General features: G+C 36.1%; 1 protein-coding gene across 14 annotated transcripts in view; it reads right to left on the reverse strand.

Annotated features, from left to right (window-relative positions):
* Positions 1-20,146, reverse strand: part of LOC131409410 (HAUS augmin-like complex subunit 3) — a 186,069-nt gene that overhangs the window by 103,217 nt on the left and 62,706 nt on the right. For all 14 annotated transcript variants that reach the window (XM_058546563.1, XM_058546562.1, XM_058546567.1 and 11 more), the window contains 3 exons: positions 12,926-12,982; positions 11,908-11,961; positions 11,139-11,204 (listed from right to left, as the gene is read on the reverse strand). In XM_058546563.1, coding sequence (XP_058402546.1) covers positions 11,139-11,204; positions 11,908-11,961; positions 12,926-12,982 — 177 coding nt within the window. The remainder of the gene's footprint in view (positions 1-11,138; positions 11,205-11,907; positions 11,962-12,925; positions 12,983-20,146) is intronic.

A 20,146-nucleotide genomic window follows, 5' to 3' on the forward strand; every position in this document is an offset into this window, starting at 1 on the left:
TGTAATCATAAATGGAGTCCCCAAAAGAGAGCAGAGCAAAGGAGGAATATAAAAATTATGTGAATAAATTGCCAATAATTTTCCAAATTTGATGAAAAGTATAAAACCACAGATCCAAGAAACCCAATGAACCCCAAACACAGAAACATGAAAAAATTACACCAAGGTACCTTATAATCAAATTTCTCAAAACAAATGATTAAGAGAAAAAGCTAGGGGCCGGCCCGGTGGCTTAGCAGTTAAGTGCGCGCGCTCTGCTACTGGCGGCCCAGGTTCGGATCCCGGGCGCACACCAACGTACCACTTCTCCGGCCATGCTGAGGCCGCGTCCCACATACAGCAACTAGAAGGATGTGCAACTATGACATACAACTATCTACTGGGGCTTTGGGGGAAAAAATAAATAAATAAAATTATTAAAAAAAAAAAGAAAGAAAAAGCTAAAAATAGCCAGAAAAAAAAAAAGACACATGTATAGAGAAACAAAGGTAATGATGACAGTAGATTTTTTTTTATCAGAAATAATGTTAGAAGAGAGTAAAGTAACATCTTCAAAGCATTGAAAGAGAAAACTTTCAACAAAGAATTTTTTACCTTGCAAAAGTAACTTTCAAAAACAAAGGTAAGGGGCCGGCCTGGGGGTGTAGTGGTTAAGTTTGCATGCTCCACTTCGGCAGCCTGGGATTCGCAGGTTTCGATCCTGGGCGTGGACCTACACACCACTCATCAAGTGATGATGACCCACACTATAAGAAATGTTAAAGGGTGTCCTTTAGGCAGAAGGAAAGTGATACCAAATAGAAATCTGGATTTACAAAAGGAAATGAAGAGCACAGGAAATGGTAACTACATGGGTAAATAACCAAGATTTTTCTTACTATTTAAATCTACTTAAAAGATCATGGACCATTTAAGCAAAAATAATAAAATATATTATGGAATTTATACCTTATGTGTAAAGTAAGATATATGACAATAATAGCATAAGGGCCAGGAGAAGAGAAATGGAAGTATACTATTGTTAGGTTCTTATACTAAACACAGAATGATATAATATTATTTGAATATAGACAGTAATAAATTAAAGGTGTATACTGTAAACCCTAAAATAACCACTAAAATAACAAAACAAAGAGTTATACCTAATACATCAAAAAAGATAAAAGAGAATCATTTAAAAACTCAATCCAAAACAAGACAGAAAAAGAGGAAAAGGGGAATGAAGAACAATTGAGATAAAGAGAGAACACATAGCAAGATAATAGGCTTAAATCTAATCCTATGAATAATCACATTAAATGTAAATGGACTGAGCACCCCAATCAAAAGGCAAATATTTTCAGAATGGATACAAAAATAAGACTAAATATCTACTTCCTACAGTAAATGTACTTTATATATAAAGAGACAGTTTAAACAAGTAAAAGAATGGACAATACCCTGCTAACACTAGTCAAAAGAAAACTACAGTGGCTATTTTAAGAGTAATATTAAATTATATTTTTATTAATTTTATTATTTCTAAAATTATTTTTAAATGTATTTTATTAATTATTTCAAATTAATATTTTAATATTAGACAAAATAGATTTCAGAGCAAATAGTATTACCAGGAATAAAAAAGGTCACTTCATAGAAATAAAAGGGTAAATTCATCAGGACATAACAATCCTTAACATTTCTGCCCCTAATAAAAGAGCTTCAAACATATGAAGCAAAAACTATATGGAAATAGAAGAGAGAGAACTGCAAAGAGAAAAAGAAAATTCCACAATTGCGGTTGGAGACTTCCATACCCTTCTCTCAATAAATGATTGAACAATTAGACAGAAAATCAGCAAGGATATAATAGACTTGGACAACCCTACCAACCAACTTGATCTACCTGGTAATTATAGAACATTCCACCCTACAATAACAGAATGCACATTTTTTCCAGTGCACATGGAACAGTTACCAAGATAGACCATTGTCTGGGCCATAAAACAAGTCTGAATAAATTTAAAAGGATGCAAGGTATGCCAAGTATATCCTCTGACCACAATGGAGTTAAATTAGAAATCAATAACACAAGGGTATTTGGAAAATCATCAAATATTTGGAAACTAAATAACAAACTTCTAAATAATCCATAGGTTAAAGAAGACATAGAAAAGGTTACTAGAAAGTTTTTTGAACTGAGTGAAAATGAAAACACAACATATCAGAATTTATTGGATGCCAGAAAGCACTACTTGGGAGGAAATTTATAGCACTAAATGCCTATACCAGGAAAGAAGAAAGGTTTCAAATCAATAAACTCAGCCTCTACCTTAAGAAACTAGAAAAAGGAGAGCAAATTAAACCCAAAGTAAGCAGAAGAAAGGAAATGATAAACATCAAAGCATAAATCAATGAAATAGAATACAATGTTATAAACCAATGTTATTGAAATAAACAAAAAATTAAAAAAAAAAAGAAAACAAAGACAATAGAGAAAATCAATGAAACCAAAACCTGAACATGAGGAAAAAAGTGAGAAGACACAAATTACCAACGTCAGGAATGAGAGAGGTGACATCACTACAGGTTCAGAGATATTAAAAGAATAAGGGAATGTTATGAACAACCTTATGCCAATAAATTCAACAATTTATATGAAATAGACAAATTCCTTGAAAGAACAAACTATCAAGGCTCACTCAAGAAGAAATAGATCACCTGAATAGCCCTATATCTATGAAAGAAATGGAATTTATAGTTAAATTCCTTCCCACAAAGAAACCTCCAGGCCCCAATGGCTTCCCTAGTGAATTCTATCAAACAATCAAGGAGGAAATAAAAATGATTCTACACAAATTCTTCCAGAAATTTGAAGAGAAGGGAATAATTCCCAATTCATTATTTGAGGCTAGCATTATCTCGATACCAAGATCAGACAAAAACATTACAATAAAATAAAACTACTAACCAATACCCATCATTAAAATAGATGCAAAGATTCTAAACAAAATTTTAGCAAATTTAATCCAACAATATATAAAAAGGAAATATATCAAGACCAAATGCAGTTTATTCCAGGAATGCAAGGTTGGTTTAAAATATGAAAATCTATCAATGTAACTGACCATATTAACAAATTTAGAAAGAAAAACCATATGATCATCTCAATAGGTACAAAAAATAATTTGACAAAACCCAATATCTAGATAAAAACTCTCAGCAAACTATTATTTGAAGGGAACATTCTCAAGCTGGTTAAAGGTACACGTGAAAAACTTATAGCTAACAACATTCTTACTGATGAAACTGAATGCTTGCTCCTAAGATCTGGAACAAGATGTCTGCTCTCACTACTTCTATTCAACATGGTACAGGGTGTTCTGGTCAGTGCAATCAGGCAAGAAAAAGAAATAAAAAGAATCCTTATTGGAAAGGAAGAAATAAATCTTTCTTTATTCACACATAACACGATCATCTATATAGAAAATCAGATGGAATCTCCAAAAAGAGTTACTAGAACTAAGGTTGCAAGATACAACATCAAAATATAAAAATCAGTTGTATGTCTATGTGCTAGCAATGAACAATTGGGAATTGAAACAATACAATTTACAATAGTATCAAAAATATGAAATACGTAGAGATAAATCTGACAAAATATTAAAAAATACCCGTACTCTGAAAACTACAAAACCTTACTGAGAGAAATTAAAGAAGACTCAAATAAATGAAGAGATATGCCCTTTTCAAGGGATGGAAGACTAAATATTATTAAGGTGTCAGTCTCCCTAAATTGAGTTCTAGATTCAATGTAATCTCAATGCAAAACTCAGCAGACTTTTTTGTGGAAATTGATGTTAATTATAAAATTTATATGGGAACACAAAGGACCCAGAATAACCAAATTATTTTTTAAAAAGAACAATGTTGGACGAGCTACAGACTCCTGGTCACAATAAAACAAATAAGTTCTAGGGATGTAATGTACAGCATTATGACCACAGTTAATAATACTGTATTGTATAATTGAAAGTTGCTAAGAGAGTAGATCTTAAAAGATCTCATCACAAGAAAAAAATCGTAGCTTTGTGTGGTGATGGATGTTAACTAGACTTATTGTGGTGATCATTTCACAATATATACACGTATCAAATCATTATGTTGTACACATGAAACTAATACAAGGTTTTATGTCCATTATATTTCAATAAAAATAATACACTGTTCTCTTCGTAGCAAGTGGATACCACACTCATAAACATTGCATTACTTCTCTAAATGCATTACAGAAAAGATATCACATCCATTCCCTGATATTACACTCTTTTCAAAGTATTATGCACATACAACTCTATTAAACGTCATTATTACATGTTTTTTAACACTTTTCTAAATGTATTACAGAAGAGCTACCACATACATTCCCTGAAATAACACTCTTCTCAAAGTAGCTTACACAGAACACTAATACAATCATTGTTAATACCTGTGTTTTTAAACACTTCTCTACGTGCTTTACAGAATAGCCAACATACCCCTTCGCTTAAAAAGCACTCTTCTCTTTGCAGCAAGTGGGTACCCCTCTTATAAATATCTTTATTACAAGTGTTTATAAACACTTCCTAAATGCATTACAGAAGAGCTACCATCTCCATCGCTTGATATTATGCTCTTTTCAAGGTATCATGCACATACAATTCGCTTTTATAAACACCAATACATATGTTTTTAAACACTTTTCTAAATGCAGTATAGACAAGCTACCACATCCATTCCCTGAAATAACACTCTTCTCCAAGTAGCTTGTACAGAACACTCACATAACTATTGTTAACTAAATAATCTTTAGTTAAACACTTTTAAAACACTTCTCTAAATACATTACAGAATGGCAAACACATCCTTTCACTTAAAATTTGAAAAGGAACAATGTTGGAGGAGTTACACACGCCAACTTAAAAACTTACTAGAAGGCTACAATAATCAAAATATTGTCTTACTGGTATGGTAGATATATAGATAAGTTGGAAAGAATTGACAGTACAGAAGAAAACCCCTACATTTATGGTGAATTCGTTTTTTTTTTTTTTTTTTTTTGGTGAGGGAGATCAGCCCTGAGCTAACATCCGTGCTAATCCTCCTCTTTTTGCTGAGGAAGACCGGCTCTGAGCTAACATCTATTGCCAATCCTCCTCCTTTTTTTTTTTTTTCTTCCCCAAAGCCCCAGTAGATAGTTGTACGTCATAGTTGCACATCCTTCTAGTTGCTGTATGTGGGACGCAGCCTCAGCATGGCCGGAGAAGCGGTGCGTAGGTGCGCGCCCGGGATCCGAACTTGGGCCACCAGTAGCGGAGCGCGTGCACTTAACCGCTAAGCCATGGGGCCGGCCCGTGAATTCGTTTTTGACAAAGGTGCCGAGGCAATTAAATGTGGGGGAAAGGATGGTCTTTTCAACAAATGGTGCTGGGACAACTGAATATCCATTTACAAAAAGATGAATTTAGACACTTGCTTCACACCATTTACAAAAATCAATTCAAAATGGATCATAGATCTAAATGTAAAACCAGAAACTATAAAACTTCTAGAAGAAAACAGGATAAAATCTTTATGATCTTGGTTTAGGCAAAGATTTCTGAGACACAACACCAAAAGCATGATCTATATAAGCAGACACTGATAAATCAGAATTCATTAAAATTTAAAACTTCTGCTCTTCAAAAGACTGTATTAAAAGAATAAAAAGACAAACCACAGACTGGAAGAAAATTTTTGCAAAGTATATATCTGAGAAAGGACTTGTATCCAGAAGATATAAAGAACCCTTAAAACTCAGTGATAAGAAAATGAACAATCCCTAAAAAATGTGCCAAAGATTTGACCAGATGCTTCACTGAAGAAGAAAAGTGGGTGGCAAATAAGCACATAGAAAGATGCTCAACATCATTAGTCATCAGGGCAATGCAATTAAAACCACAATGAGATACCACTACACACCTATTAGAACGGGTAAAATTAAAAAGGCTGACCATAACAAGTACTGGTGGGGATGTGAAGGCAGTGGAACTCTCATACATTGCTGGTGGGAATGGCAAACGGCACGACCACTGTGGAAAACACTTTGGCAGTTTCTTAAAAAGTGAAACATATACCTACCATATGACCCAGCTGTTCCACTCCTTGGTATTTACCCAAGAGAAAACAAGGTATATGTCCCCATCAGGACTGTGCATGAATGTGCACAGTAATAACCCACACTGGAGAATATCCCAGAACTGGAAACAACCCAAATATTGATCAACAAGTGAATTTATAAACAAATTGTATACACAGACTCAATGGAATACTAACCAGCAATAAAAATGAATGAACTGTTGAAACAGAAGAACGTGGATGAATTTCAAAATAACAATGCTGACTGAAAGAATCAGACAAAAAAGAGTACTTACTGTGGGATTCCATTTATATAAGTTTCCAGAAAATGCAAACTAATCTATAGTGACAAAAAGCAAGTCAGTGGTTGCCTGAAGACATGGGTGAAGGTGGGGGTGGGGAAGGGAGAGATTACAAAGGGGCACAAGGATGTTTTTGGGGGTGATGGATATGTTCACTATCTTGATTGTGGTGATGGTTTCACAGTCAAATACACAATTCAAAACCTATCAAATTGTTTGAGATACATGAAGTTTATTGTATGTCACTTATACCTCAATGAAGCTGTTAAAGAATGGAGTTGAGGTTCCTATTCTTGGTAAGATACTGTAAGGATACTCCACTGAACGCAGCTGTAAAAACCAGACAGAATGCATAGGGCAGCAATTTGAAGATTTTGATAAATTAATAGCAGCAGGCAGACTGGAGAAGCAGACCAAAATTTGAAGTACTACCCAACAGGTAGTAAATTTATCATTTCTTCCTCTTGGTCCTCTGGACATGGGGCAGTGGCATGAAATATGCGGCAGAATAGGATTACTAAGGCTTGAGGTTTCTGGCTAGAAGACCAAAAAAAGAGAACACCAAAGAACCAGAAATTAACTAGGGAGACCACAAAGAGGGAGGAGACTGGGAAAACGATACTGTAGAGTTGTTTATAAACCACTGGGCTCAGCTCCCAGTTGCACATGTGTAGATATCATCCTAAGGGGCATACCAAAGACTGAGAACTGAACTAACAGACTATGACTCAATTCCAGACTGACCACTGGGTGGCCATCATTTGAGAATACCTGAATAGCACAGCAAAGGCTTTGAAAACTGAACATACATTGGAACCACAGCTCATGGAAGGCAGGACACAACTTGCAGCCTGAACCTAACCAGGTTGATTGCCTACTAAAACAAAAATATCAACATTTTAACGGGATTTCTATACAAGATGCAGACTCTCAAAACACAATATTCAAAATGTCCAGGATACAATCCAAAATTACTGGACACACGAAAAAGCAGGAAAATCTCAAATCACATGGGAAAAAACAATCAAAAGACACCAATGACAAGATGATATAGATGTTGGCATTATCTAATAAAGACTTTAAAACAGCTATTATAAAAATGCCCTAACATATTTATTTTGTATATATATTACTGAGACATGAGTTGAATCAATTGAATCAATTATTCTCTCACAGTTCTTAAGTAAATCATAACCTGTTAATGCTTCATTAAAATGTCAAAATATGGGAAAGAAGCAGGTGAATCAAAAAACAAAAACTTTTTACATTTTCCTGATATCAGAAATAACCATGAAACAGAACACAAAGGTAGATGGTAATGAGCTTCAGTAAACACATTATAGCAATAACTTTCTCTTGGGAGGGTGTGTGTGTAAGAAACTAACTTTCTAGAAATGTTGAAAAACAGTTATAATCTGATTTTTAAAAATATTAATCAAGTGTATTTTGTATGCTTGAAACGAAAAAAATGTAATTCAAGCTCTAGCCATTTTATGGCACCATCATGTAACCCACATAGTATCTGGTTAAATTGTACAGCTGAATTCAAGTTTTACACGTGACAAAAACGAAAGCAGAAAAGTTTTACATGAAAACAGAGGTGAATATTTAAATAATCCCGGAGCTGAGGAAAGCCTTTCTAAAATGCCACTTCAGTACAGACACTGCTCATGGCAATGTCAAAAGCTGAAACCATTTTGGAAGGCAATCTAATAACAGCTATTAAAAGTAAAAATGCAATATCCTTTGATCCAGTAATTCCATACCTGATAAACTATCAGACAAAAATACAAGTACCAATACACCAGGACATATGCGCATGATGCTTATTGCAGCTTTGCTTTTAGAGGGAAAGAACTGGACATGAAGCACATGCACCAGCAGAGGAACGTCTAGAGCAAGCAGAACATGCAATGACAAGATTGAAATGGGACTCTGTCAAATGACCTGCAGGGATTCCACGAGCTGTTGCTGAGAGAGAAAAGCAAGAGGCAGAAAAATAAAAATCTAATTCTGAAAAATAGATAATGACAAAGCTATTACATGTCTCCTTGTGTATATGTGTAGATAGGTATGGGTCTGTATAATACAGAGGAATATATGAATGTACACACTAGGCTGCTTACATGGGCACTGGGATTAAGGGCGGGGGGCTGAGATATGGGTGTGGTGACAGAGTGTCTACAATAAAAACAACATATATGATGCAATCCCATTCATGTAAGTGTGTGTGTGTGCGTTTGCGTGTGCATAAAGAGATAAATTATATAAACCAATGTTACTGCAATTAAAAAAAGAGATAAGTTAGACGATGGTCATCAAAATGTTAATGATGATTATAGCAGGGCTGTGGAGTTTCAGGTGACTTTTACTTTGTTATTTATATTTTTATCTATTGTTTGAATTCTTTACAACTATCATATATTATTTGTATAATAAAAAAGCCATTTTAAGTATGGCAAACAGAATATATATTTAAAAAATTAAAAGATGAGAAAAATAATTCAACATTTTACAAAGGGTTAATCTTTATCATATAAAGGGCTTTTCTATATCTATAGGAAAAAAATATACATCCTTCAGAGAAATAGGCAAATGACATGAACAGACAGTTCATAGAAGAATAATTATTTTATACAGTCAATCTCACTAACTTAATTTTTAGAGGAATGGAAATTTAAAAAACAAGTCAGGAAATAGTAACCAAAATGAAAACTCCTTGTATTGGTAAGGATGTAGAGGACCAAGCATTTCACATATTGTTTGGTGGGAATGTAAAATAATTTTTTTTCTGGAGGACAATTTAGCAATGTAAAGCCTTAAAAATACACATATACTTTGACTCGGAAATTCCATCTCTGGCAATTTATGCTGTGGAAATCATCAGAAAAACAAACCAAAAATATATGTACAAGTATGTTTATGGTATCTCTGTATAAAATAATTAAAACTGAAAACACTCTAAATGACCATCAATAGGAACAGCTATTAAGTGGAGTATAATGCAGCTAATAAAATCATGATGTAGGCTTCCACTTAAAGATGGTGGCTGAGCGTACACTTTATGTTCACATCTCCTCTTTCCAAAAGTTCAATTGAAATAATAGAAAAATAAATAAGTAAAACTAGAGCATCACTGAAAACCTGGGAGGAATGCTACCCACCAACCAGAGACGTTAGAAATTTCTGGAAGAGAATAAAGCACAGCAAGAGATTAATCTGGAAATGTAATAGAAAATGGGAACTTATAACTCCATACAGACAAAAGTAAGGACCTCCATAAAAAGTGAGTTTTCACATTATAATTCCTAAATAACTCCTCCATGAGAGGCAGTATCAACTAAGAGAAAGGGTGCAGTGGGCAGAGTAGGTGGAGAAAAGAACTGAAGGACAGTGTAACAGCAGCACCTGCTTTCAGATGAGATATTATTAATACTAGTACTAATAATACTAGTATTAGTATTAGTCAGCTGGATAAAGACCACAGAAGAGCTCTCTAAAGTGGGATGTCCAAAATAAGACTTCCCTAGAGTGGGTGTGAAGCCAGAGAGAGCCTGAGATTCGAGAGCCTCAAGTCCTCAAGTGGGACTGCACCAAAAGGCAACAGCTCCTGTACATCCCTGTGCAAGGCCACCCAGTCTCAGCCCCTCTTTCTCCTCCTCACACAGTCACCCCCTCTTCTGCCTGGGTGCACTAGGTATACCATACCAGTACAGGGCCAGATGAACGCCTGGCAGGATGCAGTCCACACTATTAACAGAGGGGACCCATGGAATAGACAGATGTATTATGAAGGGAAGGGAAAGAGGACTTATATTTTTTTGTTCTATAAGCTTTTACACGACTTGAATTTCTTTACCATGAACATAAGATTCATATGTATATGTATTATATAGTGCATATTTAAACCTAAAAATAGATTCAGATCAATATTTATTGATGTATATCAAGACATCTTAAATTAAATTAAAAAGCATAACATAAAACAATGTGTAGAAATGTGTTATTTTTGTAGAAAAATAGTATTTTATAAATACATGTGCTTAGCAAAAAGTCTGATGTTAACCAAATTAATGTTAACCAAGATGTTAACCCCAGTTAATTCTGCGTGGTGGAATAATCAGTGACTTTTATTAGTATTTTTACATTTCTTTTCCGTACTTAAGGAACTGTTCTATAATGAGAAATTAGCAATGAGTCATCTTTAATTCAAAAACATAAAGCCATTTTAAAAGTCAATTGCTTTACATGTATTTAAAGCTGCATCATAAACTCAAGGGCATTTACAGCTTTTTTCTTGAACAACAACCCAAAAATGGAGGTGGTCATCAGAGCATCAGATACTTAAACATATTTCTGGAAATCAGAAGCCAACTGTCCAGTACAAATCTGAAAACAAAGACAGGGGAGTGGGAAGCGGGTGTCCCTTTTGCCCTCAGCACCCGTGTGTGTGACTCTCTGGATGGGGAAGAAGCCCTCATTACCTCATGAGGGAAAGGACCACGTCTTGTTCCTTTACTGTGTTCCCAAAACATAGTATGTGCTAAATAAGTATTAGCTGAATGAATAAAGAGAAAAAAACACAATCCATCAGTATGGGGTCCCCTCTTAGACACAGAAAGTGCACAGGCAAACACACACGTAGGCAAAACTTCAACTCCAAGGCCCGGAAACCGGCATTTAACAGGAGAGCTAACTTACAGGGTGCTTGGCTGAGAGTCTTCCAGTCACAGTTCCAGTCTGATTCCAGGTAGAGGAGATGGAGCCCTTAATCAGTTAAAAAGAATCAGTTTAAGCTCTGACAATGTCATGTGAGGTCAAGAACATGCTGGGCCCTTCAGTCTCTTCGCCAACACCACACAAAACTCACTGCTCTCCTCCAGATGTCCACAAGCCACTGGCCCTAAACTCCCAAACCCCAAAATGTCCCTGGGTGTTAGGAAACTCCTGATGTGTGATCAGGGTGGGTGAAGGAGATTTTCCCCTAACCCACGCAGAAACTGCAATAGGACATGTGGGTCTTTATGTCACTTAAAAATCTTGTGCATGGGGAGAAGGAGGCTGATGCGTCATGGGGGGGCTCCGCATGCACTCAAGGTGGGGCTGTGCATCCCAGACAGGGGCTGTCATTTGCTGTGTGGACTCAGACAAGTCACAGAATATCTCTGACTGCAGGCTCTTCATGTGTGAACTAAAACAACATCACCCTCAAATGACTAGAGAAAAGAGATGCAATAATAGATGTGAAAGCACATGGTCAGCCACAGAGCTTCCACACAGATATGAGGTTTTAAGGGATAATGTCAACTTATGCTATAAAGAGACCTGAATAATAACAAAATCATGGTTCATAATCTCAAGAATATCAGAATTTTTCATCACTGCCTAAAATTTAAAGAAATTCTACATGTATCTAAATTCATGTATAAACCATATTCCTAGTCACAATATCTTTTTTTGGTTCAGTTACCTTTTTCATGCAAGCGAGTAATCCATCTACAAAGGTTGACTTGATCTTGTGAACCTAGATTACAAAGACAAAAATCATCATTTTCTTTAAGTGTTTAAATAGGAAAAAGCATCTGTTTCAGAGAGTGCTGGGCATGTGCCACTGATGTCACCTCAGATGACTCCAGGAGGGCCTGAAATGGCCTTATGTGGTACCCAGAATTAAATAACAATAATCCACAGAGAAAGATGTCACCCTACTCCCACGTAAATAAATTTTTTATTCTGTAATAATACTTTTTACACAAAAAGTAGCAAAGATAAATGGAGAGTTCCCAAATACCCGTCATCCAGTGTTCTCTCTGGTGCCCCTTTCAGTTCTCTTTCAATCCTTTCATTACTTCAAGGAGAAAGGGCCATTTGCTACCATTATGCTCTCTAACAGCTGTCAAGCCTCGACAAAGACAGCAGGCCATAGGGTCAGTAAATAACAGACCAATGGTGTGAGCAGTGGCAAAACGTATAAATGTGGTTCACGACCAACAGAGAACAAATGTCAGGTATATGAACAGAGAAAACATGAGGAGCTAGAAGAGGAAGGCAGGCATGTCAATAAATCAGTAAATGTTAATGCGAGATGATAAAACACTGCTGCAGAGTAATTTCGCCAGGCCTAGAAACGGGGAAAGGGAGGAGGCTCTTGTGAGAGGCTTCTAAACTTGGTACTGATGCAGGTCTAACTCACATTGAAGTCTCACAATAACGACACACCAAATATTTTCTTCCATATTTTCATTAGTCAGCTTCCATTTATGAGCCCTTCGACTCACAATGCCGAGCAGGGCTGACTGCAGACTTGAGTAAAATGATGTCAGGGTACAAGCAAGCAGTGCTACTACAAGGCCAACTTGAACAAACTAAATTCCCTTTAGAACGCTGTCAGGGCTACTTCAGTGATTATGGACTTCTATGAAGAGAGATGGTAACATATGATTCTCCTTCCTCACCAACTTTCTTACAAAAAAAAAAAATTAACTTACCTGCCTGTATTCCAAAATTATCTTGGGTAATGGATGAAGGTCTTGTAGAGCATTTAACTAAAAAATGAGAATAAATATCACCAATATAATTCCTTCATTTAATTTTAACATTTCAAACACTATTTTCAGCTGGAGAAAGTCCTAATAATAAATGGTCTATACCTAGCGTATTTTCCAAAATGAAGATTCACAATAAACTCAATTTATCAAGTGTCTTAATCTTAATCCCTTACAAAATCATTGTTGTCCACATGGAAGCTAAAGGCACTTCACACGAGCTTGGAAATAAGATTCCTCTTGAGATTTAAATTAGTGAAATCTAAATCCAGGGCATGTAAAATACCACGTAGGAGAATAAACTAAGAAAATGCCTACAGGTGTAACTCAATAGTTTAGGAACACCCGATATCTGAATCACAGTTATCTGGGCATAATGTTAGGGAGGGAACACTGGAATATGATTATGGGTTTTTAAATTGATTTTAAAAAGTCAAAATATAACATACATACACAACAGTAGAAGATCATAAGAACACGGTTTTTTAAATTATCACAAAGGGAACACACTTGGGTACTGCCGCCCAGATGGAACATTCCAGGTTCCCCAGAAGGTCCCTGCCCCTCCTCCAGAGGTAACCACCACTCTGACCTCTATCATCAAGGCCACTTTTCCTAGTTTTTGAACTTTGTATCAATGAGATAGGATAGGTATTCTTTGTGGGTTTTTTGTTCAACATTATGGTTTTAAGGCTCATCCACGTTGTTGTATGAAGCAATATTTCATTTACTTGTACTGCTGTATTCTATTGTTTGAATATAGGACAATTATTTATCCATTCCACCCTTGATGGGTATGTGTGTTGTTTCCACTTTAGGGCTATTATGAATAGTGCAGCTGTGAACAACCTGGTATGTAGATTTTGGTTAACATTTGTGCACAGTTCTGTTGAATACATACATAAAGAGGAGTGAAATTTCTGGGTCAACTGTAGCAGAGATAATAACAGCCAGTTCTTCAAAGTAAACACACCAGTTTATACCCCCATCAGCAACACACGCAAGTTGCAGTTGCTCCACATCTCTGCCAATGCATGTTATCCTAGGTTTAATTTTAGCCATTCTGGTAAATGTAAAGTGATAAGTGTATTCCCCCAATGACTAATAAAGTCAGACAATATTTATATATTTATTGACTAATTGTATATCTTCTTTCATTAAACCCCTGTTCGTGTCTACTGCCCATTTAAAAAATTGGTCTGCATGTCTTTTTCTTCTTGATTTGTAGGAATTCATTACTCTGGACAGGGTTTTCTTTAGTTAGTTATGTTTACTGGAAATACCTTCCATCCCTCTGTGGCTTACTTTTTTACTTGTTTAATGGTGTCTTTTCATAAACAGAGATTCTTAATTTTACTGTTATCCAATTTATCAATCTTTTCCTTTATGGTTGAGGCATTTTGTGTCCTGTTTAAGAATGTTTACCAACCTCAAGGTCTTGAAGATATTCTCTGATGCTATTTTCTACAATCTTTATTGTTTTACTTTTTATATTTAGATATACAATTCACTTGGAATTTATTTATTTATTTGGGTTTATAACATGTAATTTCAGGTGTACATTATTATACATCAGTTTCTGTGTAGACTACATCATGCTCACCACCCATAGTCTAGTTTTTATCTGTCACCATACATAGGTGCCCCTTTACCCCTTTCACCACCCCTTCACCCCCTTCCTCTCTGGTAACCACTAATCTGTTCTCTCTATCCCTGTTTGTTTATCTTCCACACATGAATGAAATCATATGGTATTTGTCTTTCTCTGTCTGTTTTATTTCACTTAATACCCTCAAGGTCCAGCCATGTTGTTGCAAATGGGACAACTTTGTCTTTTTTATGGCTGAGTAGTATTCCATTGTATATATATGTGGTATGTATACCACATCTTCTTTACCCATTCATCAGTTGATGGGCACTTGGGTTGCTTCCACATCTTGGCTATTGTGAATAATGCTGCAATAAACATAGGAGTGCATAAATCTCTTGGTATTGTTGATTTCATGTTCTTTGGATAAACACCCAGTAGAGGGATAGCTGGATCGTATGGTATTTCTATTTTTAATTTTTTGAGAAATCTCCATACTATTTTCCATAGTGGCTGCACCAGTTTGCATTCCCACCAGCAGTGAATGAGGGTTACCTTTTCTCCACATCCTCTCTAACATTTGTTATTTTTTGTCTTGGTAATTATAGCCATTCTAACAGGTGTAAGGTGATATCTCATTGTAGTGTTGATTTGCATTTCCCTAATAATTAGTGATGTTGAACATCTTTTCCTGTGCCTGTTGGCCATCTGTATATCTTCTTTCGAAAAATGTCTGTTCATATCCTCTGCCCATTTTTTGATCAGGTTGTTTGTTTCTTTGTTGTTGAGTTGTATCAGTTGTTTATATATTTTGGAAGTTAATCCCTTGTCAGATATATGATTTGCAAATATTCTCTCCCAGTTGGTGGGTTGTCTTCTTGTTTTGTTGATGGTTTCCTTTGCCTTGCAGAAGCTTTTTAGTCTGACGTAGTCCCATTTGGTTATTTTTTCTTTTGTTTCCCTTGCCTGAGTAGATATGGTATTTGAAAAGATGCTGTTAAGACTGATGTCAGAGTGTACTGCCTATATTTTCTTCTAGGAGTTTTATGGTTTCAGGTCTTACCTTCAAGTCTTTAATCCATTTTGAGCTAATTTTTGTGTGTGGTATAAGATAATGGTCTACTTTCATTCATTTGAATGTGGCTGTCCAGTTTTCCCAACATCATTTATTGAAGAGACTTTCCTTTCTCCATTGTATGTTCTTGGCAACTTTGTCGAAGACTAGCTATCCATAGATGTGTGGTTTTATTTCTGGGCTTTTGATTCTATTCCATTGATCTGTGTGTCTGTTTTTGTGCCAGTACCATGCTGCTTTGATTACTATAGCTTTGTAGTACATTTTGAAGTTGGGGATTGTGATGTCTCCAGCTTTGTTGTTTTTTCTCAGGATTGCTTTGGCTATACGGAGTCTTTTTTTCTTTCTGTTTTTTTTAAAATTCCCCCCCCCAAAGCCCCAGTAGATAGTTGCATGTCATAGATGCACATCCTTCCAGTTGCTGTACGTGGGACGCGGCCTCAGCATGGCCGGAGAAGCGGTGCGGCAGTGGGCGCCCGGGATCCGAACCCGGGGCCGCCGGCAGCGGAGCGCGCGCACTTAACCGCCAAGCCACGGGGCCGGCCCTATACGGAGTCTTTTGTTGTTCAATATAAATTTTAGGATTCTTTGTTCTATTTCCATGAAGAATGTCATTGGAATTCTGATTGGGATTGCATTTAATCTGTAAACTGCTTTAGGTAACACGGACATTTTAACTATGTTTATTCTTCCAATCCATGAGTGTCAAATATCTTTCCATTTCTTTATGTCTTCTTTGACTTCTTTCAATAATGTCTTATAGTTTTCAGTATACAGGTTTTTCACCTCCTTGGTTAAATTCATTCCTAGAATTTTATTCTTTTTGTTGCGAATGTAAATGGGATTGTATTCTTGACTTCTCTTTTTGCTAGTTCGTTATAGAAATGCAACTGATTTTTGTAGGTTGATTTTGTACCCTGCAACTTTGCTGTAGATGTTGATTGTGTCTAATAGTTTTCTGGTGGATTCTTTGGGGTTTTCTACATAAAGAATCATGTCATCCGCAAACAATGAGAGTTTTATTTCTTCCTTTCCGATGTGGATACCTTTTATTTCTTTATCTTGCCTAATTGCTCTGGCCAAAATCTCCAGTACTATGTTGAATAGAGTAGCGAGAGTGGGCACCCTTGTCTTGTTCCTGTTCTCAGAGGGATGGCTTTTAGTTTTTCACCATTAAGTATGATGTTGGCTGTCAGTTTGTCATATATGGCCTTTATTATGTTGAGATACTTTCCTTCTATGCCCATGTTATTTAAGGTTTTTATCATAAATGGATGTTGGATCTTTCAAATGCTTTCTTTGCCTCTATTGAGATGATCATGTGATTTTTTATTCCTAATTTTGTTAATGTGGTTATCACATTGATTGATTTGTGGGTGTTGAACTATCCCTGGATTCCTAGTATAAATCCCACTTGATCATGGTGTATGATCTTTTTAATGTACTGCTGTATTTGGTTTGCCAATATGTTGTTGGGGATTTTTGCATCTATGTTCATCAGCGATATCGGCCTGTAATTTTCCTTCTTTGTATTGTCTTTGTCTGGCTTTGGTATCAGGGTAATGCTGGCCTCATAGAATGAGATAGGATATGTTTCGTCTTCTTCAGTTTTTCGGGATAGTTTGAGAAGGATAGGCATTAACTCTTCTTTGAATGTTTGGTAGAATTCTCCAGAGAAGCCTTCTGATCCTGGACTTTTGTTTTTTGGGAGGCTTTTTTTTTTTTTTTTAATCTTTTCATTTATTTATTTATTTATTTGTGAGGAAGATCAGCCCTGAGCTAACATCCATGCTAATCCTCCTCTTTTTGCTGAAGAAGACCAGCTCTGAGCTAACATCTACTGCCAATCCTCTTCCTTTTTTTTTTTTCTTATCCCCAAAGCCCCAGTAGATAGTTGTATGTCATAGTTGCACATCCTTCTAGTTGCTGTATGTGGGATGCGGCCTCAGCATGGCCAAACAAGCGGTGCCTCGGTGCGCGCCCGGGATCCGAACCTGGGCCACCAGTAGCGGAGCGCGCACGTTTAACCGCTAAGCCAGGGGGCCGGCCCTTTTGGGAGGGTTTTGATTGCTGTTTCCATCTCTTTACTTGTGATTGGTCTACTCAGATTCTCTGTTTCTTCTTGATTCAGTTTTGGGAGGTTGTATGAGTCTCAGAATTTATCCATTTCTTCTAGGTTATCCAATTAGTTGGCATATAGTTTTTCACAGTATTCTCTTATAATCCTTTGTATTTCTGTGGTATCTGTTGTGATTTCTCCTCTTTCATTTCTAATTTTATTTATTTGTGCCTGTTCTCTTCTTTTCTTAGTGAGTCTGGTTAAGGGTTTGTCAATTTTATCTTCTCAAAGAAGCAGCTCTTAGTTTCATTGATCCTTCTATTGTTTTTTTAGTCTCTATTTCATTTATTTCTCCTCTAATTTTTATTATTTCCCTTCCTCTGCTGACCTTGGGCTTTGTTTGTTCTTTTTCTAGTTCTAGGTATAGTTTAAGATTATTTATTTGAGATTTTTCTTATTTATTGAGGCAGACCTTCATTGCTATAAATTTCCCTCTTAGCACCACTTTTGCTGCATCCCATAAGAGAAGGTATGTTGTGTTTTCATTTTCTTTTGTCTCCAGGTATTTGTTAATTTCCCCTTTGATTTCTTCATTGATCCAGTGGTTGTTAAGTAGCATGGTGTTTCATTTCCACATATTTGTGCCTTTCCCAGCTTTTTGCTTGTAGTTGATTTCTAGTTTCATAGCATTGTGGTTGGAAAAGATGCTTGATATGATTTCAATCTTCTTCAATTTATTGAAGCTTGCCCTGTTTCCCAATATATGGTCTATCTTTGAGAATGTTCCATGTGCACTTGAGAAGAATGTGTATTCTGCTGGTTTTGGATGGTTTCTATATATCTATTAAGTCCATCAGGCCTAGTGTTTCATTTAAGGCCACTGTTTCCTTGTTGACTTTCTGTCTGGATGACCTATCCATTGATGTAGGTGGGGTGCTGAGGTCCCCTACCATTATTGTGTTGCTGTTACTTTCTCCCTTTAGGTCTGTTAGTAGTTGCTTTATACACTTTGGTGCTCCCGTGTTAGGTGCATATATAGTCATAAGTGTTATTTCGTCTTGGTGGAATGTCTCTTTTATCATTATATACTGCCCCTCTTTGTCTCTCATTGTCTTTTTTATCTTGAAGTCTGCTTTGTCTGATATAAGTATGGCAACACCTGCTTTCTTTCGCTGCCATTTGCTCAGAGTATCATCTTTCAACCCTTCACTCTGAGCCTATGTTTGTCTTTAGAGCTGAGATGTGTTTCCTGGAGGCAGCATATTGTTGCATCTTGTTTTTTAATCCATCCAGCCACTCTGTGTCTTTTGATTAGAGAATTTAATCCATTTACATCTAGAGTGATTATTGATATATGAGGGCTTAATACTGCCATTTTATCTCTTGTTTTCCAGGTGTTCTATATTTTTATTGTTTCTTTTCTCTTGTATTTCTGACTGCCATTTCAGTTTGGTGGTTTTCTTCATGGTTTCTCTTTATTTATGATTTGTGGCTCTGCTCTGATTTTCTGTTTAGTAGTTACCATGAGGTTTGTATAAGAGATCTCATAGATGAGACAGTCCATTTTCTGATAGCCTTTTACCTCCATTAGCCTAAGCAGGTTCCCTCCCTTTCCTCTTCCCCTTCTGAGTTATTATTGTCACAAGTTATTATTATTTTTTTGTCTTGTGAGTTTGTGACTAAATTGAAGGGCCTAGAATTATTTTGGATGATTTCCTTCCCTTTATCTTTTACCTTATAATTAAGTTTTTGCTAACCTGTTCTGATAGAGAACTGCAATTTTCTGATTTTGTTTATTTATCCCCTTGCTTAAAGCTTTGTAAACCTTTGCCTTTTTGTTACAGGTAAGAGGGCTTCCTTCATCATTTCTTGAAGGGGAGGTCTAGTGGCAATGAACTCCCTCAGCTTTTGTTTACCTGGGAAAGCTTTAATTTCTCCATCATATCTGAAGGATAGTTTCACTGGATAGAGTAATCTTGGCTGAAAGTTTTTGTCTTTCAGTATTTTGAATATATCATTACATTCTCTCCTAGCCTGTAAAGTTTCTGACAAAAAATCCGCTGAAAGCCTGATAGGGGTTCCTCTGTAGGTTATTTTCTTCTGCCTTGCTGCCCTTAATATTTTTTCTTCGTCATTGACTTTTCCCAGTTTTAATATTATATGCCTTGGAGAAGGTCTTTTTGCATTGATGTAAGTTCTATTGACTTCATGTACTTGTGAGTTCAGTTCCTTCCCCAAGTTTGGGTAGTTCTCAGTTATTATTTCTTTGAACAAACTCTCTGCTCCTTTCTCCCTCTCTTCTCCATCTGGAATACCTATAATCCTTGTATTGCATTTCCTAATTGAGTTGGATATTTCTCAAAGAACTTCTTCATTTTCCAAAAATCTTAGTTCTCTCTCCTCCTCTACCTGAAGCATGTCTATATTTCTATCTTCTAAGTC

This window comes from Diceros bicornis, chromosome 8 (assembly GCF_020826845.1).
Source record: "Diceros bicornis minor isolate mBicDic1 chromosome 8, mDicBic1.mat.cur, whole genome shotgun sequence".
NCBI lineage: Eukaryota > Metazoa > Chordata > Mammalia > Perissodactyla > Rhinocerotidae > Diceros > Diceros bicornis.